The 22995-nt window shown below is 40.7% G+C and overlaps 1 protein-coding gene across 9 annotated transcripts in view; it reads right to left on the bottom strand.

The window, feature by feature from the left end:
• Window positions 1-22995, bottom strand: part of Utrn (utrophin) — a 507746-nt gene that overhangs the window by 257291 nt on the left and 227460 nt on the right. For all 9 annotated transcript variants that reach the window (XR_013045087.1, XM_076552746.1, XM_076552748.1 and 6 more), the window contains 6 exons: window positions 19329-19464; window positions 17404-17553; window positions 14166-14241; window positions 8621-8826; window positions 6146-6263; window positions 1624-1829 (listed from right to left, as the gene is read on the bottom strand). Coding sequence is in view for 8 of the 9 variants with exons in the window: in XM_076552746.1 (XP_076408861.1) it covers window positions 1624-1829; window positions 6146-6263; window positions 8621-8826; window positions 14166-14241; window positions 17404-17553; window positions 19329-19464 (892 nt within the window). In the remaining variant the exon portion in view is untranslated. The remainder of the gene's footprint in view (window positions 1-1623; window positions 1830-6145; window positions 6264-8620; window positions 8827-14165; window positions 14242-17403; window positions 17554-19328; window positions 19465-22995) is intronic.

The raw sequence follows: 22995 nt of genomic DNA, 5'->3' as shown, positions 1-22995 counted from the left end.
AGTCTCTCAATCCATCAAGATAGTTCCATGAAATCCAAATGACAGTTGAATGCGTGACTAATACTTTTTGTAGCCGTGGTGAAAATAAAAATTCACCTTAAGGCTTCAGAAGAAACCTATACACATTGTTCATTTGAGTAGCAGAGAATCAGTGCACAGTACTTGTGAAACACTAATCCCAAACCATTCCCCTCCATGGATATCAAATCTACACGAGTCCCTTAGATTAAACAGTGTAGTGTTTGCACAATAAGTTGTGAACATCCTTCAGTACACTGCAAATCTCCTGCACGTTACTTGTATTGTTTAAAACAGTGGTTCTCAGCTGGGCGGTGGTGGCGCACGCCTTTAATCCCAGTACTCGGGAGCCAGAGCCAGGCAGACCTCTGTGAGTTTGAGGCCAGCCTGGTCTACAGAGTGAGATCCAGAACAGGCACCAAAGCTACACAGAGAAACCCTGTCTGGGGGGGGGGGGGGGAGCGGCTTTCAACCTGTGGTTTATGACCCCTTTGTGGGTCTAATGACCCTTTCACGGGGATCACATATCAGATATTTACATTACTATTCATAACAGTAGCAAAATTACATCTATGAAGTAGCAACGAAAACAATTTTATGGTTAGGGGTCACCAGAACATGAGGAACTGTAGTAAAGGGTCACAGCATTAGGGAGGTTGAGAACTACTGGCTTAAAACAACATCAATGCTTCATAATTAGCTGTCATATTGTTGTGCTCAAAAAATAATGGCAAGCTAACAAAAAAATATCTATATGTGTTCAGTTTAAAATCTGTAGACATGGATACTGAAGATGTGAAGGCCAACTGCATTCTGGGTATGAGGATGGGCATACTGGTGACCATTTTTTAATTAGATGCCTCTAGTCATATGTACAAAAGCTTTGCTATTACTTTGAGGCAATCAACAAGAATCATAAACACAAAAAACAATTCAGAAACTAATGGAGTTGGTCAGTTGGATTTTAAATTATACCCATGAAAAGTGCTCAGGTGTGGAGATTTAAAGCATTATTTGCAGGTTTTCGATTTGCTTCCCACATTTACTAGATTACTATATTCTTCCTAAATACACATTTTCATTTCCAGGCTATCTGAAGGGAAAATACAATGTTACACCAAAGTGTAACCACACATCCAACTCAAGAAATTTTCTGTGCTTGTAGTAGGAATTTTTAAATAACACTCTTTAAACCATAATTGTTCAATATTCTCAACACTATAATGAAGTTGATCACTAGCTGTTGCTACCAATAAAACATAGACATTAGAGAAATTACACTTACTTATGGCCTGACTTACACACTACAGAAGTATTCAAATGGAAGTCTTGGGAAATTTTGTAACTAAAAGCAATCTCCAGAATAAGCCGAAGAAGTCAATGAATGAGGTTTCCTTTGTAGATGCTAACTATGGCTCCATTCATACAAATACGTGTTTCTGTTCGCTGTGTCTTTAGACATCTACCCAAAATAACAAAACCTTTGCGATTCAATCCCTATACATTTCAACATGTATGTCTAAGAAAGTGGGAAAACATAGTTAACAATACAAAAGAAGTAAGCCCAACAAATGAGACCACCAAAAAGTACCCAAGGAGTCTTACTTGATTATCGGAAACTTGTTTGCTAAGGGGGTCACGTCGAGCCTGCTGAAGCATGTAGAAGCGAGCCTCGTATTTTCTCATGAGCTCTTCGGTCTCTTCCCTGTGGTCGTCCCACCGCAGACTGTCCACCACCATGTCCTCCAGCTGCTGCCTCCTCAGCTCTACCCCATGCTGTGTGCTCTCCCACTGGGTCTTCACCTTTTCCACTGGGGAGCGGGATAAAAAAAAAAAAAAAAAAAACCTCAAAAGTGACTCTCAGGGGGAGGAAAATAAATACCTGTTCCTAAATTTGTCATGAATAGGTCTAGAAACAGAAAGAGGGGACAACATGAGAAACTCATCTTAAAGAGGCTCTAATGTGTGTCTGCCACAATTTTACCTATACATATTATAATGTATTACTATATATAATATAGTTAGTAATACTACTTAACTGTATACATAGGGGAGATGGCTCAGCAGGTACGTGCAACGTGTAATAATAGATATTATACATTGCACTATGTTATATAAATATAGATGTAAGCTGGGCAGTGGTGGCGCACGCCTTTAATCCCAGCACTTGGGAGGCAGAGGCAGCTGGATCTCTGTGAGTTCCAGGCCAGCCTGGTCTGGTCTACAAAATGAGTTCCAGGAAAGGTGCAAAGCTACACAGAGAAACCCTGTCTTGAATGAGAGAGAGAGAGAGAGAGAGAGAGAGAGAGAGAGAGAGAGAGAGAGAGAGAGAGAGAGAGAGAGAGAGAATGGCTTTGTAACCCATGTTGGCTCCAACTTGAGAGTCTACTGACTCAGTTTCCTGAGTGCTGAGATTATCAGCACAAGCCACCATGCCCAGCTCACCACTGTTCCTTCCTTCTGTGGAGGGCTCAAAGCCAGGGTGTTTCACACACTATGTAACCACTTTACCACTGAGCTATACCCACGGCTCTTCTAAATTGCTATATCTGTGTAAGTCAGAGCCTTCCTGTGTTTTCCAGTCTAGCCTTGAACTTGTAACTTCCCTGTGTCAGTATCTCAAATAGCTTGGTTTTCATATAAGCCTGTGACCCCTCATCCAGACATATTTCTAAAACTACTCCTGGGGGGGGGCTTGAATATCATTAATATTAAATGTGCTAATCATCTAATAACAAAAATATCTACTGAACTGATAAAAATTAAAGACAATTCCCTAGTGTATGCAGTCACAGAAGCTGATCTGACCAGGACAAAACCTAACAGTGTTCTATGATAAAAACTCTAACACAGACACAGTCTCCATCTGCCTTCAGTGGAGCGTCTCTCAGGCAGAGAGCACTTTTTATATTTGCTCTACTCTGGCGAGAGGCCTTTCTGATGGGCAACACTTTTATATTTTTCAAGTTCAACAGAAATACTGAGAATGAAGACATTACAAGTCCCGCACACCTGTGAGTTCGCAGCCACACAAGTTCGTGCTGGCTTTTTACCTTCCTTCCCCTTCCACTGTTTCCTCTTCCTCGCCCTCTTGCTTTCTCTGTATCCGTCTCTATGTCTTCTTTCCTTATCTTCTTTCCTTTCCCTCTCCAACGCTCTCTCCTCTCCTTTCTTTTTTTTTAATTTTTAAATCATGGACCGTAAGAAAAGAAAGATCTATGGAAATTTAAACTTGTGGCTCATTACTACAGGGAAAGTTCACGATGGTGGGCTGAAATATCAACAAACGACAGCTCTACGTAGCAGCCCACAGGTGGCAAATACCAGGCTTGGCGATGATGCTCCGGATGCCAGACAACCTCAAGGGCTGAGAAGATCAAGCCCGAGAAGAACTTAACTGCAGGACGAGACTCCAGCCGGGGAGCTGGAGGGATGGCTCAGCAAATGCTGCTCCTGGAAAAGGCCCAGGTTCGGGTCCCCAGACCCTCATGGAGGCTCACAACCATCTCTTACACCTCTCAGGATGTCCAGTGTCCCACTCTGTCCGCCATGGGAACCAGCACACACTCGGTGCACATATTTACACACTGCACATACTTACATGTATGCAAAATACTCATCTACATAAAATTAAAAAAAAATTGTGGTTTATTTACTGTAGAACATTCTGACAAAATTCTTAAAATATTTGGTCACTGTAAATCATAAAGCTATCGACTTACAGTTGTTCAGAAGGTTGAAAGGCTTTCATGTCATAAACTCAAACTATTCAATGAGTTATAATTTTTAAAAATTATCCAATGCTGGGTGGTGGTGGCACACGCCTTTAATCCCAGCACTCGGGAGGCAGAGGCAGGCAGATCTCTGTGAGTTCAAGACCAGCCTGGTCTACAGGGTGAGTTCCAGGAAAGGCTCAATTATCCAATGAGAATCTATGTTGTATATTGTTCTAATAAGGTAAAGAAATTAATGAAAGTTTTAACTCAAGAAAAGGAGAGAGAAAACTATAATGATACTCTAGATCTCAGCTAAAAACTCACATAAATTCCTTATTGTCAATTCTGTTACTGATGCAGCTTGTTCATTTGGACAAATACAAGTTAAAGTATCAAGTGCCAGCAAGTATCATTGGTTTCCCATGAAAAATAAATAATCTTATTCATGTAAATGATGAAGTGACTATTAGTAGCACCCAAGTTGATAAGGCCTCTCCACGTAAATAAACAATGATAAAGACTAATTAGTTGAGACTAATTAGGGGAAGGAGAGCAAAAGAGAGAGGGGGGAGAAGAGGAGAAGAAGGAGGAGACAAGGACCAGAGACAGAAATAAATGGAGGAGGGAAGATGTTTAGAAGATGGAAAACTTGGCTGTAAATAATAATAATAACAACAACAACAATAATAATAATAATAATAATAAATAATTAGAGCTGGGTTGTAGCTGAGCCAAGAGAGTGCTTTCCTAGCATGCAGAAAGTCCTAGGCTCACCAGCAACACTGTGTAAACCTGAAAGAGTGATGTCAGCAGTCCAGGTGCTCAAGAAGTCGAGACAGGATACTTATAAATTCAAGGCAAGTTGTAGGCCAAAATGTGACTTTAAAAAAAATCAATTAAGCCGGGCAGTGGTGACACACGCCTTTAGTCCAAGCACTTGGGAGGCAGAGCCAGGCGGATCTCTGTGAGTTCAAGGCCAGCCTGGACTACCAAGTGAGTTTCAGGAAAGGCGCAAAGCTACACAGAGAAACCCTGTCTCGGGAAAAAAAAAAAATCTATTAAAATAAGTCCTGATGATGATGAGAAAGCAAAATGGAATGCTGCTGGATATGGTTTGGTGCTGGGAACAGAGATTTCTCATCAAGGAAGGGAGGAAAGATCACTCCAGAGTCCCCCATTGTACAAGATCGATAATCAGTCAATTATCAAGAAGATTGAAGCCAAGTGTCTCTTTGAGTAGAAAGAAGCCAGTGCCACCAGGTGTGGAAAGTTCTAATCTAATCATCTCCTTCAGTAACCATATTGCTTTGTTTATTTTGAAAGCAAAAAGCATCTACTACACCCATAGCTGACTTCCCTCCCTCAGGAAAAATTCAGCTTTATTCACCCAGTTCATATTCTCACACATATTTACAGAGTTCCTAATGGGAGGACCAGAGGCCAGAAAGGTGAAGATTCACAGTCCGTGCATGGGAGAGAAAAATCAAGGAGCTAAGAGATCTACAGTGGATTGATTGGGAACAGGGCTGTAGTAGGGAGTAAAGAGAGGAAACAGAGTCCACTGGGGAATACAAATGGGTGGGAAGGCTTCACAAAGGGGTGACACCTTGGCTGCTGAGTAATTCCACCTGTGGAGAAGAGATTGAAATTGAAACAAACAACTGAAAAAAGACAAATGTGAATAAATGTAAATGGCTGGAAGGGTCAGGAGGTTTGAACAAAGATCCAGAGCAGGTGGGGATCTGCAAGAGGCAGGGGCTGAGGAAAAAGAAGATAATAGCCAACAGACACCATTCTTAAGAATCCAAACTCGGTTCTGTGTGCTACACAAACATAGGAACCTTAACTCAACCACTAACTCCAAACAGGGACAACAGTGTGCAAATATTTCATATGTTCATTTCATTGGTTGTTTAACTATCCCTTTAACTAAGGTATCCCCACATGAAGGCAATCACAAAGCACGTATGGAGTGAATTCTGAGGTAAGTTTAGAAGAAATGGTGACACCCAGTTTCAGTGAGTGGAGAGAAATGGCAGAATGGACTGATGTGACTGTGAGTTTGGCTAGCTTTGTTCCATTAGGTGTCTTTTTTAAAAAATCCTAACGTAAGAGAAAAAAATCAAATGCATAAGAGTTCAGAAGGGAGGTATGAGGAGGCTTTAAAAGATGAAAAGAGAGAGAGAGAGAGAGAGAGAGAGAGAGAGAGAGAGAGAGAGAGAGAGAGAAAGAGAACTATTTCCTTCTAAATGAAGAGTACTAATTACCAAATAACAATTTCTAGTAGAATAATCTTTGCAGCTGTGTGTGTGAACATTAAGGAAAGTGGCTGAGAATCTATAGAATACAGTGGCAAAGAATCTATAGAATATAGTGGCAAAGAATCTATAGAGTAGTTTTTTTTAACTTACATTTTTCTGTGATTGCTGTTCTCACATCTGAACTGGAAGCTTTGTTTTTCAAATTTTGTGCCAACGTGAATACAAAATCAAGCTGAGGGTGGCGCTGTTCTAAATCAGCCTTTGTGATCTGTGAAGAGACAAGATCAACGGGGATTAATGCATCATATAACAAGACCCTAACCGTGTAAACAGGTTGGCTGGTAGCGAAGGCAAGTTTTCTTCCTCTCAGGGGCAATGATGCATCAGCAATGCAGCAGAAGAAGAGCAGGTGATCTGGAGTCAGAGGCCTTGGGTTCAAATCTCAGCTCTTTTACGAACCAACAAAGTAGCCAGGAGAGGTATCCACCCTCTCCACACTGCACCTAGCTCAGTTACATCAAGTCTAAGGAGATTAAAAGCAGGAACTCTCCCTGAAAATGCTCTGAAAACATCAGTGATGATTGCTGCTGACTCCTTGTGTACCTGCTCTCTATCAGGACACACATAAGGAGCCCATAGAACAGTGGTTCTCAACCCGTGGGTCATGACCCCCTATGGCAAACCCTATCTCCAAAAATATTTATATCACGATTCATAACAGCAGCAAAATAGTTATTTCTTTATGAAGCAGCAAAAAAAAAATTATGGTTGGGGGTCCCCACAACATGAGGAACTGTATTAAAGGGTCTCAGCATTAGGGAGGTTGGGAACCAGTGCCCTATAAGGATGAAAGTGGCGTACTAGAAAAGTAATAATTAGAATAACTGCAAATGAATCAACTTAGACATGAATCACCCTTTTTTCACGGACTATGTGTCTTAGCTGATAAATAAGACAGGGGCTAAGAATTCCAGGAAGTGTCTATTTTAATTCCAGAACTAATAAATACCATAAAGATTAGAAAGCACAATTCACAGTTAGTACAAACAGTATGTCAAAGGATTTGTCTAGCCATCTCGCTATGAGCTCACTAATTCTGTAGATTTCACTCACTCCTACAGGGACAAGTACTTCCAAATGAATGACTCACACTCCAGTCCTAGATCCCAGGGCACGCTGCTATGAATGCGGCTGACTTCCTTCCCTCGGCACAAAAATCCAACAGTAAATTACTCCAATGCTCATTGGTGCTCCATTTTTCCTCCCTTCCATTTCCTCTATTTGGAAACAGCATCGTCTCAGCCCCTCGCAAAGGGCTCTTTCTCTTGATTTAAGCATCTCTTGCCTCCCATCCATCCCCATCTTCTACTAAAGCAAAGCACTGTTATCAGCGGTTCCCAGGCACAATTCAGAAAACAAAAAGAAATGGGAAGTGATCTTGCCAATTGCTTATAGACTCTTAAGTCCACAGGGCTTTACAGGGCTTTGCAAGCCCCTCCTCAAAGAATTAAGTTGCCTTTTCCAAAACATCACTTTCCAACAAAAAACCAAACAAACAAAAACATCTCTTGCACAAATGTTGCCCCTACAGTTCCCTATCAAGCCCAAGCTGTCTGTCTGCTACACAGGATGGCATGCACATTATATCTCAAAATCCCACCTCCTGTTCCCATGGCTATAGAAGCAGTACCCCCTCCTCAGCCATGTCTCTAACAGGTGGTTGACGTCCCTGTGACAGTTATTAGAAACTGCTTTGTCAGAGAAACCCGTCTGATTTTGGTGCTCACCTCCTTGACCTCTTTGAGCCATGGTTCTCAACCTTCCTAATGCTGAAATCCTTTAACACAGTTCCTCTTGTTGTGGTGACCCCCAACCACAAAACTATTATCGTTGTTACTTCAAAATTGCAATTTTGCTACTGTTATATAAATATCTGAACCCAAGATATCAGATATGCCACCCCCATGAAAGGGTAGAGGGGTCGGAACCCACATGTTGAGAACAACTGTCTCAGAAACTTGGAGTTCTTGCTAACATGGGAATAAATCAGCGCCTATCTCACCAGGCTGTTATGAGATAACACATGTGAAAATCAGAAAATGTTCATCACACATTAAGCACTTAGTGGGCGTTAGCAATTGCTACTGTTTTATTGTGTATTTCTATCTAGAATATTCCTTTCAGTGCTGCTCCATAACAGATAACCTACTAAAGACGGAAAAACAATTTTCCAAGTTGCTACGAGATGGTCAATGTTCATTAAGAGGAAAAAAATACATATATATAGTCAGAAGACATTCATTTCTAAGGTCAGAAATGAACTCATTATAAAATCAAACATGCAAACATATATTTAGAAAGTATTCTATATCGTATAGGACATTAAATAGAAAGACGGCTAGCAGTTATGCTGTGTCCAGCTTTAAGGTACCAATGTTGGAGTTCTACAGAGTCCTCGGTTCTATTTGATCAACTGAGCTAACAGAAGAAAAGTGTTCTCTTTGGAGTTAGCCCTGCTTGGCAGAGAAGGAACACTTTAAAGCTTATTTTCTCAGAATTTAGGATAAGCAAATGAGAACCACAGTGAGGGGCCTGCCTTGACAAGCCTTTGCATTCTGCACCTACTTTCATCCGGGAAACTGTCTTATTGATCTCCTTCACGTCTCCCACAGTGACAATGTTGGACTTCAGCATTTGGTCGATCAATACCAGCCAGTCGGCCAGTTCTGTGATGGTTTTATCTAGATCAGCAGGAACTGAGATCTCGGGGGCACGCAGCGGAGTATCCGATGCAGATGATACTAGCACCACCTTTTGGACACTGGGGTGAGCTGAAATAAAAGATGCAACCAGACAGAAAGAGTCAGCAGGATGTGGTGATCGTGATATGGAAGCGAAGGCATGCATATTTGTGTACTTCAGTAAAATTTTGTTTCTCTAAGAAGTTCTGATTTTTCATGTTGAAATGACATGGCTTGAAATAGCCACATGTATTTGAGAGCCAAAAATCCAATACAACATGGAACCTCGCAAAATTCTAGGCCATCAATAATGCACATATGATCAATACTAACACAAAAACCAATCAGTAGGTAAAGCACACCCACACAGAGAATGATAGAATTAGAAACATTATTTCACTGGGTCAAGGTATCTTATTTAATTATAAAGCCAATTTATTCCTAATCTTTCTGTTCTTTTTCATTTAACTTTATCACATGTGCATATCTTCTTCCCTCCCTCCCTCCCTCCCTCCCTCCCTCCCTCCCTCCCTCCCTCCCTCCCTCCCTTCCTCCGTCTTTCTCATTCTCTGAGACACAGGGTCTCAAAGGGTAACCCTGGCCTGGAATTCTCTATGTAGACCAGCTAGCCTCAAACTCATAGAGAACCACCTTCCTCTGCCTCCTGTGTTCGGGGACCAAAGGCCTGTGCGACCATACCTGGACTGCGTATCTCATCCTTAACTAGTCACAACATGAATATCTATATAAGAATACACACAGGTGTTCACTGACTTTGTAACATCCTTTCCTTTAGCTGCACATGTAGACTTCTCCTGAAATCTATTCTTTTACCAAGGGGCTTGTTGGTGGTGGTTTTTTATTCTTTCTGGGGGGCCAGCCACTCAGCTCCCAACTAAATCACACATGGAGGCTTATTTTTCCTTATGAATGCTCAGCCTTAGCTTGGCTTGTTTCCTTAATTTAAATTAGCCCCACGTACCTTTTGCCTCTGGGCTTTTCCCATTCTCTTACTTCTGTATCTTACTCTTACTCCGTGACTTGCTGTGTGTGTGTGTAGCTGGGTGGCTGGCCCCTGGAGTCCTCCTCCTTCTCTGGCTGCTAGGCCCTTCTCTATCTGTTTCTCCCAGATTTCTCCCTCTGTATCTTCTCTCTGCCTGCCAACCACGCCTATCCTTTCTCTTACGATGCTATTGGCCAGTTCTTTATTAGACCATCAGGTGTTTTACACAGGCACAGTAACACGGCTTCAGAGTTAAACAAATGCAACAGAAACAAAAGTAACACATCTTAAAATAATATTCCCCAATAGGGCTGAAAAGGAAAATCTTTTTGTGTATAGTGTTTTCCACATTTCTACTCTCTATCTTAGCAGAGATTTCCCAAAGTAGAATTACTGGATAGGACAACATTTTTAAATTCAAGTATTTAATTTCCTTGCGAAATAGAATTTACATATCCAATAACTAGCTGAACACCCTGCATCTACATCAACAGGGCTCGATCTTGGTGCACATAAATGCATACCTGTTTCAATTATTGTGATGGATTTATAATTGGAAATAAAAGTATTTCCATGCTGGTGAACCAAATGTGTAGATTTACTAACTGTGAGTTTGTTTTGTTTTTAAATCTGCCTCCTTATCAATCTGGATGACAAGTTAACCTCAGTGGTGAACGCCATGCTACTGTCTGGCCGTTGGTTTGGGTTGATTCTGTTTTGGAAGTGTGTATGTCCTCTCTCCTTCTTCCCCTCCCGCCTAACTCCTTCTGCTTTGTAAACACTTAAATCTTAACAGCCTGAGGAAACCATGTTCATAAATCTTTTGGGGTGGGGTGGGGGAGGGAGGCAGTCCCATTTACTATCAATGTCTATGTGTGTGGAGGTGACAGGGTGGCTTTCAGGAGTCCGTTCCCACATCTCAGAGCAAGCATTGTCACCTGTGGCACGATCTCACGTACCCTCCCCAAAGACAAGTATGAAATTCCGGTCTTCTCCAAAGATCTGATAAATGGTCTCTTATTCTATGTTTTATCATTGTTGTTCCAGTTTTCATTTATGTTATATATATATGGATGTTTTGCCTGGATATATACCTATGTGTCATGTGTGTGCCTGATGCCCACAGGGGCCAGAAGAGAGCATCAGAGTCCCCAGGAACTGGAGTTACAGACTGTGGTGAGCCGCCAGGTGGATGCTGGATATCCATCTTGGGTCCTCTGGAAAAGCTGCCAGTGCTCTAACCTAAGGGGCTTCTTTTTTTGTTGTTTTAGGTCCTTAGGTTTGTTGTTGTTGTTTTTTGTTTTTGTTTTTCTGAGACAGGGTTTCTCTGTGTAGCTTTGGAGCCTGTCCTGGATCTCACTTTGTAGACCAGGCTGGCCTCGAACTCACAAAGATTCACCTGGCTCTGTCTCCCGAGTACTGGGATTAAAGGCGTTCACCACCACCGCCCGGCTAGTTTTTGTTTCTTGATGAGAAGTTGACAGCTACACTGCTCTAGTTTCAACAGAAGATGTAGTTAAGATAATACCTTCATCTACCCAGGACCTATTATGAATTCAGTATAATTTTAATAAAAATCCCAAATGGTATGCATGCAGCTTGGCAAAGTCATAGATGAAAATTTCTAGTTGGGCAGTAAGAAAGAAAGGATGCCCCCCCTCAACACACACACACACACACACACACACAGCTTAAAGGAAATATTTGTATAAGGAAATATGCCTTTCGGCTATTTAGTTGTAGTTTTGACCAATGGTAACGGCCCCCCTATCTAATAAACTCAGACATTCAAACAGATGAACAAGATTGAAAAGCCATGGGGTGCAGGGGCAGAGAGACCTGACCTTGGAAGTGACAACATTACAGATCGATGCCAAAGGATTCACTGTTCAGCAAACAGTGCTTCCTGGTAGCTAGCATGGGGAAACAATGCCACAGAATTTGACCTCATGCTCATAAAGGAAAACTAGCTGCATTGAGATCAAGGAATGAAGGGCAAAACACTATGACTGTGAGATTAAGATGCAAGAGAATGTCTTTATGATTCCAGAGCACCTAAAAAAAGACAGGCCAAGCAATTAATACACTATTTAAGTTCTAAAGTTCTGAGAAAAGCACCATAAACAGGTATTTTAAAAGTCTCTGAAAGACTAAGAGAAAAGGCATTTGCTCTACACACGAAGTAATTAATGAATAGTCAAAATGCTTTTAATCTTTAATGCTCTGGACGAGGCAAGAGATAGTCCACCATAGAGATACCAAGGAAAGCAGTTCAACATGAAAACTGAAAAATGAAAGCAAACCACTTGGCAGTCACAGGCTGGCAAAGTGACAGCTGACAAAATCTGGCCTCCTTGTGCCCCTTCCAAGATCCCTGGCTGCTGGTAATACCACTATTACCACCACCATCATCACCATAGTTATTTCCTTTAAATATGGTGCTCAGTGGTGCATCACCATGGCTAGGTACTACATCATCGCTACAGACGAAACCCAGAAACACAAATGAGAACCTAGCTATCATCTGTGAAACCAGATACTTAAGAGATTGTAAAAAGGTAAGCAATGCCATTTTCTTAATTTTCATCTTCGCAATATTATAAAACTACATTTTGTTAAAGTAGAACATATTTATTACTTTTCTTTTTAAACATATTGATAACCAACAATTTAGAAAATTCTTACGCTAAATGAAAGAAACAGTGTGATTCCATTTGCGTGAATACTCAAGATGGACTAACACATAGAAATGGCATGCACACTGATAGATACCAGAGGCTGAACTGGGGTGGGCAGGTTGAGAAGATGCTCAGGGGTCAAGACCTCTAACCTTAGAATAACGAAAATATTTTGGAGCTGCACAGAGGTGGAGCTTGCACAACATTGTCAATGAACTAAAAGTTCTTGATTCATTTATTTTAAAAATGGTTCATTTTACTTTTAATATGATTTTAAAGGGAAAAAAACACTAAACTAAAAACATTGTGTAAGGGCTGGAGAGATGGTTCAGCAGTTAAGAGTTCATATTGCTCATGCAGAGGACCCAAGTTCAGTTTCAGCATCTATCAGGGAGAGCTCACAATGGCCAGTAGCTCCAGCGCCAGGGAATCTGGCCTCTTCAGGCACCTGCACTCATGTACACATAACACGGAAACACACAGAGATGCATCATTTAAAAAATATAAATTTTTTTAAAAGCAAAAACAGTGTATAAAAGGAAAGTCACACTGAGATTGGCTTCGGGTCACAAACCTGCCCTATGGATGATTGTCTTAAGACAAACGAACCCCAAACCTAATGTAAAGTGGTTTTGCTATCAGTCCCTTATACATGCAAGTATGCAATGTTTCCCTGCTCCTTTGTCATAATGTTTTAAAAAAGATAAACTTCTGCAGCTGTACACAGCGCAGCAAATCCTTTCTTTATGGTCCTTGAATTAAAGCTGCATACATACATATATATATATATATATATAAATATATATTTGAATCAGTAAAATGTCAGTTCAAGTGTTTCTGATATGAATCAAGAAAACCAATCGAGCCACAGGGATTTCTGATGCAAGGTGCCGGGGAAAACAGGTCCTCCAGAATACACACTGAGTCGTAAACAAGCCTCCATATCAAGAAGTGAACAGATATTTTTTTTTGAATTCTCAGAAAACGAAAAGAAAAAAGGATCAAGAGGAGGCAGAAGAGGTAGAGATAGGAAAGGTGAGCAGAGGTAGGAGGCAGCAGGTGGGCAGTGGAGTTGACGGGAGAGGTGGAAGAGACGTGGGGGGGCAGTGAAGAAAAGGAAGAAAATCCCCAGCAGCAGCTGGCAGAGAGAAGTGGGTAGCCGGCTGGGGTGAACCACCGCTGAAGTTCTGCCGGGAGACTCACAGTTGGTGAGCAGAACAAGGTGGTTAGGAGAGTTGGCAAGGCAGTGGTGACAGTGCCTATGTGATCGCCTTGGGACAGAGATAGAAGGAAATTCACAAAAATCATGAGAAAACACACACTATTCTCCACAGCTAAGGGAATAATATTTGCTAATGCACAGTTTCTGGGAAGTTGGAGCCTTCAAAACCCCACCCCGTGATCAGGGACAAATTATACACACTAAACACATGTTGTCCGGGTAGGTTATACCCAGTGACTTGAAAAGCTGCATCTCTCTATTGAATTAACTTAATGTTTTCCACCTAGCCTCTCCTGCATTCAGCAGGACTATGGCCATCCAGGTACTTCTTTGACTCAAAGAATGAAAAATCTCTTCAACCAAAAAAATGATGATTGCCCACACCGGGCATCCAAACAGTATGAATTCAGGATTATGAACAGCAATTCTATGATTTTTTTTTCAATTGTTATTCTAATAGGATGCTCATACTGTAAATTTCTCCATGCTGATAAAAATAATCCCTAAAGAATAAATGGTATCTTACCAGTAATCCTGGTCTGTGAGGCAGAGCAGGGCTCTTGCATGGGTGTCCTCAGCATGCCCGGCACCTCTCTGGATATCTGCAGCATCAAGCAAAACACAGAGAGAAAATAAGGATGGTCGTATCTTTGAAAGTCAGCCCCTCTTCTAGATGACAGCTCAGTCCGTTCTGTTTTGGTTACCGAAGCTTGCGTGCCCACCTTACTCTCCCCTGTGATCTTCCTGGAGTCCTTCCGTCCCCTGACGTTAAGCTCAAGAATGCCAACCAATGCTCAGCTGTGACTCACTTGTACCACTGAAGCTGTCCACTCCCTTCGCAACTCAAATCCTGCAAACATCTTTGAATCTGACCTTGTTCTTGCCTCACTAAGTATCCTTTATCGGCTCGGTTTCCTGTTCATCCATCAAACGCCATCACTGTGCAGGATAAATCTTGGACCTTCTCACTCTTCATTTTCTATATGGAGTCTCCAGAGGCTAAAGACCCTCCCCGCTCCCTCAATAACATGTAATTTCTGTTCCGCTCTCTGTCAAATGGATATTCAGATATATCCAAATCCGTTCCCCCAATAATATATAACTTCTGTTCAGCTCCCTGTCAGATAAATATTCAGACATATCCAAATCTCAATGCATGGTGTCTCTCTCTTCCCTGAAATGGCCTGTATAAGCTTCTCTCAGGACTCTATCTGATCTTTCTGTGTCAATTCCTAGGATGACTCCATCGTTCCCTGCAGGATAGCCATGGGATCTTTCAAATATGAATCTGTTTTTAAAAAGCTGTCTATTTCCCTCAAAGTAGTGAATTCTTCTCAACACGGAGCTCAAATTCCAGAGTGCCACACATGGTCAATGGACCAGGAGCTGGTCTCTGGAACTGTCTGTCACTCACGTGTCTACTCTACGTCCTTCTAGGACACATATGCACTTCATTGTGTCTCCTCTAGACTCTTCCACTTGCTGATCCCCCCCCCCCGAAAGCCCGTTCCTTCATCCCTCACCTGAGCAGTACTTACTCATCTTTTATAAGTTAGCCTAGACAAGATCACCCCCGAGAGGCCCTCTTTGGTCCCCCTAAAGCGTGCTAAGTATCCCCTATATGTTTCTAGCTTCCAAATTTTAATTTTTGGTCTCTTTGTCTTATCCATGACAAACCCACTAGGTGATAAGCAGTTTCATTTTTCCTATATTCCTCATTCTTAAAATGGTGCCTTACATAAACCAGGGATGCAGTGAAAACCCACTAAGTATGTAACAGAATTGAATGAACGCAATATTCAGAGTACTAGTCCTTAACATGTGTAAGATTCCCCACACAGTAAACATTGTTTTGCCTTGCATGTCATAATCCTACAAAGTAGACAATATTAAAATCTATATTAATCCAATTCCTGCATAATAGAAGCTTCAATTTCATCTAGCACAGTGCTCCTAAACTGACCACCATACCCTTTCCTCTACAGTACAAACCAACACAGTCTTGTTCAATAAAGATGTATGCTCTGGTTGAATATATACAAATGGATTTGGCAAGGGACATGGGAGCCAATATGTCTGGAGAGGAGGGCAGGAGAGAGAGCATCAGATAAAGTCAGAGGTAGCAGTAAGCCAGCCAGCAAGGGGCCTTATAAATCACAGTAAGGACAACGGCTTTACTCCCCGTAAGATAGAAAATCGTTAGTGAACATTGTTCACAGGAGGTACCGGACCTCACTTATATCTTAACAAAGCTCGGTGCTTTGACGAGATGATGCTGAGAAAGGGTAGCAGAAGAGACCACAAGGAGGGCTTTTCCAGAGATGATGGTGAACTGGGACAAGTCAGCAGCAGTACAAACTAGTGAAATGTAGGCCAATTTATACTAATTTTTGTCCAATATAAGGAAAGCTAAAGCAATTATGCAGAAACATTCATGGCCAATCAACACCTAGAGATCAAAATTATGCCCTCATCTGCCTTATCAAATGTAGCTATCTACCAATCCTTCAAATAATCCTTAAGTACATGGAAGAAGCCAACGACAGTGACTTCAAAGAATTAGTGTGTGTGTGTGTGTGTGTGTGTGTGTGTGTGTGCGCAAGACCTTCTATATATATATATATATATATATATATATATATATATATATATATATATATATATATATATATAATTAGATACAGGATAATCCCACTTCCTTCTTCATCTCTTTTCTTCTTCAAGTTTCTCTTCCTCCTTTCTTCTTATTCTCTTCTTTTTGAGGTAGGATTTTACTATGTAACCCAGGCTGACTTGGACAATATCCTCCTCCTGTCTTAGCCTCCCAAATGTCAGAACTAAAGATGCAGGCCAACACATTCGCCATGACTTTCACTCTGACAGGATGCAAACAGAGTAAAGCAACTGACAGCCAAGAGCAGGACACACCCATCCAATGTCTCACAAGGACCACAGACATGGATCCAGCAGGTACCCGGACAAAATAAAAAAGAATCCTGGGATTTCATCCACCTTGAACCATTTCTACCACAAAGCTAAGTAATCATATAAGGAAACAATTCCCATCTTAGTGTGATTTTTGTCAGATGTCATTCAATTCCACTGGATTCAAATAATAAATACATACGGAACGAATAAAATCACCAAAAACAGACATGGGAAAGTCATGTTTGACATCAAGAAGCTATTTTAAGGTCTTTGTTTTCAGAATGCAATTACTGGCATTTTATTGCCAAATTCCAACAGACATTCATAACTTGGTGTGCTACATAATGTACAGATCCCCTAGGACAAAGAACCCAGCATACAATAGAAACCGTTCTTTAAGAATACATGTGATGATGGGTGCCGAAATATAGAACTGTAGAGAGCTGAGTAGGCACAAGGATTCGGGAAGCAGCAGCGAGAGAACAATTCTTTAGTCGTAACATCAACAAATACGGGCCAGCAAGATGGCTCAGCCTGGAAAGATACTTGCCACCAAGCCTGACAACCTGAGTTTGACAACCTGAATTCAATCCCTGGAATCAACAGTAGAAGAAAAGAACCAACTCCCAAAAGTTGTCCCCTTGTCGTCTACGGTACATATTCTCTCTCTCTCTCTCTCTCTCTCTCTCTCTCTCTCTCTCTCTCTCTCTCTCTCTCTCTCTCTCTCTCTCTCTCTCACACACACACACACACACACACACACACACAGAGCAAAAAGTATAATTCTAAAAATCAACAGACATGAGAAACATGGTACAGAATTCCCACATGCATACCTTGTTCCACGTCACGTTCACATTTCTCAAACTTTCCGCAAGCTTGTCTCTTTCGCGCAAACTCAGATTTTTATCTGAAAGCACTTCCAGTTCGGCTCTGTTCAGCCATTTGAGGTTTTCAGCCTGAATGTCCATCTCTTGGGCTAAGTCCTGAAAGTGTCATCCGAAGACAGGGGGTTAGAAGGTTCTGAGGGCAGGTCATGGAAGCATACTAGAACTCTCGGGAAAATGCTCTTATAAATTCAGGGCCCGGGCTTCTTAAATGGAAAGCAAGCTTACTCAAAGTGTTAACACGCTCTCACTGAGAGGGCATGAACATAGACTCATGTGCATGCTTGTGTACACGTGCGCACAAACACATTTTTTGTGTTTTTTATTATTTTTGATTAGATGTATTTGTTGGTGGGTAGGTATGTACATTGAGTCCAGAGACTAAAAGAGAGCATCAGATAGATTCCTTAAAGTTAGAGTTACAGGCAGTTGCAAGCGGCCTGCCTGACTTGGGTGCTGGGAATCGAACTCGGGTTCTCTGCAGAAGCAGTTAGGGCTCTGACCAGTTGGGCCATCTCTCCAGGCCCAACACACACTCTCTTATTTTCATTCATTCCTTGCCCACCCTTCACCAGGATCATTCTATATTTACATTGCTAATTTAAGGTTCATTTCTGATCGCTGCCTTACTTCTCCATTGGAACACACTGTTCTATCCTTTGTAAATCTTTCAAATACTTTACCAACAGGACATTTGAAGAAAATTCTTCACTCTTTAGGTAACGTAGGAATATTGGGTAGCCTCATACTTCAAAGAAAAAAATTTAATAAATGATTGTCACGTCTATTCCACCATTGCTGAAAGTTTCTTTCTCAACTTTGACCATACTTCGCTATGGGCAAAACGTCTACTCAAAATAGGTAAATACTTTTTGAGTATAGTTTTACATGTGTGTATATATATACTATCTCATTCAAACACAATCTTCTTTATGATATTATTTTAAGAGAGAGAGAGAGAGAGAGCGTGTGTGTGTGTGTATGTGTGTGTGTGTGTGTGTGTGTGTGTGTGTATGTGTGTCTGCACATACATGTGTGGGTCAGAGGGCAAGTTTTGGGGGTCAGTTCTCTCCTTCCACCTTACTTAAGTAGGGTTTCTCTTGTACTGAGTACTCCAAGCTAGCTGGCCCTCACGCTTCTGAATAATTCTCCTCTGTCTACCTAGCAGCTGGCTGGAGAAATGCCCACACTACAGAGGCATACCATCACATCCAGAGTTATTACAAGGGTAGAAGATGGAATCTGGTCATCAGACTATCACGGGGAATGTTATCTGAGGTACCATCTTGCCAGCTCCATGATTTCCTCTGGAAAATAGATTCTGCTCACTGTTCTACTATTAATGTCTCAATTCTTAACACAAACTACAAATGCCTGTGGACATGAACAGTCACAGAGATTTGGTAGTTAGATGTCTATATATCTTCACATATTTTTATAGACAGTGTGTGTGTGTGTATGTGTGTGTGTGTGTGCATGTGTGCACATGTGCAGATGTACAACTACTACAAATTTCCATTGGCTACAAATCAACAAAGGAAATCTGACTTCTGAACTGTAACACTGAGCCTACTGCCAGCTGCAATGAGCTAATTGCGCAACACCTAGGATTTTCTCCTAAAAGTCACCGTGATGAATTATACTCAGAAATTACCTTCTAAATCATAAAGTAAAAACTATACTTCATGGCTGCATTGTATTCTAAGTCACTTTACAACATTCGAAATCTTGTAATCTAACATCAAGGCCATGGCTACTTATCTTTTTGCTTGATCTCTGCATGACGGCTGCTGCTTCGGCCAGAACTATCTCATTCCTAAAGGGCAATCATCCTGCATCAGAAGGCTCTGGAAATCTAGAGACAAACTCCTTACTGTTAATTCCTGTGGGTTGTCCTCGGGGTCAGAGGATGATCTCTTCTGCACAGAGCTCTCCACCTTGGTTAGCCAGCAGACAAACTCGTCCAGCCGTCTCCTGTAGCCAACCACCTGCTTACTGTCTCCTTTCAACCTAAGAGAACACGGTGTGGAAAAGAGGGACAGACATGACTGAGTAAACAGAACAGCATATATTTGTTTTTGGAAATCCTGACCCCATAACCCCAATAATAATTATATTAAGTATATGCTTTCAAATTACTATTAACAGCCATTTATACAGACTATTACATTAAGATTATATGGATGACTAGAGGGATTTTTTCCCCCTTAATTAAATTCAGACACACTGAAAAAAAGTCTTATCGTCTCATCATAAAAAATTAAATGGCAAGCTAATAAGGAATTTTTTAAGTCAGCTATTATTGTATAATGAAGTATTAGTTAAGGAAAAATGAAAATGTCCTTGTGTAAAATAAGAGGGGGAAATGCATAATTTTCTCTGAGTTCTCCATGGAGACAGAAAGACATCCTTTTATATTTTATTCACCTAAGGCAGCAAGTGTTACTCCATTCTACCCAGATGACAGCAAAAATATAAATGAGGAGAGTGCTGAGCAGTGGATTCTTCTACAAGTATTAGAGAAATACACACATATATGCTTGGTTGGTTCCTTAATATAAATATAATAGACACATTATAAAAAGGAGATCAAGGAAAAATCAGACAGAGTGTTCAAGTGTGCAAGTAAAGCAATGGGATGAATATGAAAGCAGAACTCTCTAATTAGATCTTTTTAATGGTGTAAGAATAGCATCGAGGACTACCAGCCATCTGTCAGAAGATGAAAGGATGAATGTATGACCAGAACCAATGTGACAAATAAGACTGTAGACTTAAAAAAAAAAAATAAAAAGAGTTTGAATGCTATTAAGAGCTTAGTGGCATCATTATTTTTAAAGCAATTAGATGCTGATTGAAAACTGAGTGCAACACTTCAATGAATTATACTGTGCCATTCCGAATGGGAATCTACATTTCTATGCCACCTTTTATGGTTTTAACCATAAAAAGTGTAAAATAATCATACAATAAACATAACATAATTTTAGCTAATATGCATCTAACAGTCATATTGCAAAAGTATAATATTTAATCCTATTGTAATACTTTTAAAAGCTAATGAAAATTACTTAAAAATTAACTTATTTTAGAAAAGAAGAAAATGCAACTTCAAGATAAAAAAAATGAAGCAATTAATGATGGTTGATATGGAATGTTATAATGAATGTTATAAAGGTTATAATGAGTAAAATAATATTTAATCTAACAACTTTGGAAACACCCAAACTACCTATATAGTCCTTTTGTTTTAGAAATATTAAGAATTAAATTTCCAGAGTTTCATAATCGTGACTACTTTCATGTTTTAAAATTAGAATAATAAGACACTAATATTATCAAGCAATTTCAATAAGACCAATTTAAGAAACCCAAAATTTTCACCTGAAAACTAACTAAATAATGTACACATATTGTCCCTAAGAATAGAAACAAATTATAAATTCCTGGCTAATTACACTGGATAGCAATTACTTATTAAGAAATAGCACCATAAACTGTAAAACTGCAAATATTTACCTGTAGGCACTCAATACAGAAACAAACTGAACAGTGTGGTAATTCCCAATGATTCTGAACCTCTTGGGGTTCTAAGGTGGCCCCGACACAAACAGGTTATGGAACAGAAATGAAGTTTAATATGAATTTGTGAAAACAAATGCTGCTTCAGTGAAAATACAAAAAGCTAAGAAAGAGATTCATTATTCTTTTCACTTCCAAAGACTGGGCAAACTATGTGTTGTAGCCATCTTGTTAGTTTGGGGAGGGATGATGACCAGACTCCACAGATAACCAGGCAGAGCCAGGCGGATCTCTGTGAGTTCGAGGCCAACCTGGTCTACAAAGCGAGTTCCAGGAAAGACACAAAGCTACACAGAGAAACCCTGTCTCAAAAAACCAAAAAGAAAAAAGAAAAAAGAAAAAAAAAGAAAGAAGAAAGTCTCTAGGGGAATTTCTGGGGCTGTTGTTACTATCTTGACAGCAAAAAGAAGGAGCATGTCACATAAATTCAGAAGCACTTCCCCTTGCGATACCGAGTCCTCCTCTCTGTCTCCTCTCACATGGCCATGGCTGTGGTACTCACACCTCCCACATCTCCCAGTTCTACACCTTTTCTCAAGAAGGTTCGCTCTGAAATGCCTCAAAGGCCCACAAGGCTATTGGGTGGTGGTGGAAATTTTACAAAACCTGACGGGAAGTTTTCAGTTCATGTGGGGTGTGACTTGGAAGGAGAATCTGACACAGGAAGCCTCCTTTTCCTTTCCACCTCTTCTCTTTCCTGGCCATGAAGCAAGTCATCTGCTCTAGCAGGCATCCCTGCCATGATGTCCCACAGAAAAGCCAAAGCAACTGGGCTAAACACTCACAGATGGACACCTGTAAAACTGTGACCCCCAAATAAAACTTCTCTCTTTATAAGCTAAATTGTCTCAGTTATGTGTTATCACAGCAGAAAGCTGACTACCACAAAGGCTCATCCTAGAAAAAATTTATGGAAAATTGTTATAAATGCCTCAAAACTCAGCTTCAGTATCCCTCTTCATTAACACCAAATTCCACAGGCCATCATTCCTACCTCTGTGGCAACATCCTCATGTGAATGTTTGCTTTAATCACACCATTTTTCTTCCTTTAAACTTTATCTTCTCAGTCTGAGTTCTTTGTGATATTTGAATCCCCAATGTTAAACACAAGACTCAGAGAATATTGATGAAATTGATTAAATTAATTGACTATTAGCAATAACATGCTGAGAGAGTAAGCTCAATAGAAACTATTATAAGAAATGGATATTTTTAAGTGTTCACTATGAAAAGTTAAGACATAATATTCTTCAAATACTGCCTCATTTAATCCTCATAAAACTTCCTGACAGCATCGCTCTGTTTTGTAGAAGGGAGACAGTAATCAGGAGAGTGTGGTGACCAGCATAGCACAGGAACTCGAAGGGTGCAATAGTGGGATGCTCTCTATGCTGTGAATGTGTTGCTCTGATTGGTTAATAAATAAAGTGCCGATTGGCCAGTAGGCAGGCAGGAAGTATAGGTGGGACAAAGAGAAAGGAGAATTCGGGGAAGTGGAAGGCTGAGTGAAGAGACGCTGCCAGACGCTGCCATGAGAAGATGTAAAGTACCGGCAAGCCACGAGCCACATGACAACTTTTAGATTAGTAGAAATGGGTTAATTTCAGATGTAAGATCTAGATAACAAGAAGCCATTAGGCCAAACAATTTAAATAATATAAGCTTCTGTGTGTTTATTTGGGTCCAAATGGCACTCAGAAGCCTGCCATGGCCATACAGTTTATAAGTAACATAAGCCTCTGAGTGATTATTGTATGAGTGGGCTGTGGGACGGTAGGGGCTTGGTGGGACCCCGAGAGAAACTCTCCAGCTACAGGATGCAATAGTGGCATAAGACCATTGTGTAACCAACAGCTCTCTTACTAGACTTAAGGCCCGCTCAGCAAAATGGAAAACATGCCTGGTACTGGGAACCTGGCCAGCTACCCAAGGCTTGTGAAGTCATGGACCATGGATG

Source organism: Peromyscus maniculatus, chromosome 16 (genome assembly GCF_049852395.1).
Source record: "Peromyscus maniculatus bairdii isolate BWxNUB_F1_BW_parent chromosome 16, HU_Pman_BW_mat_3.1, whole genome shotgun sequence".
In the NCBI taxonomy this organism is placed as follows: Eukaryota; Metazoa; Chordata; class Mammalia; order Rodentia; family Cricetidae; genus Peromyscus; species Peromyscus maniculatus.
The sequence above is the reverse complement of the archived record's forward strand: the minus strand, read 5'-3'. Positions and strand labels throughout refer to the sequence as shown.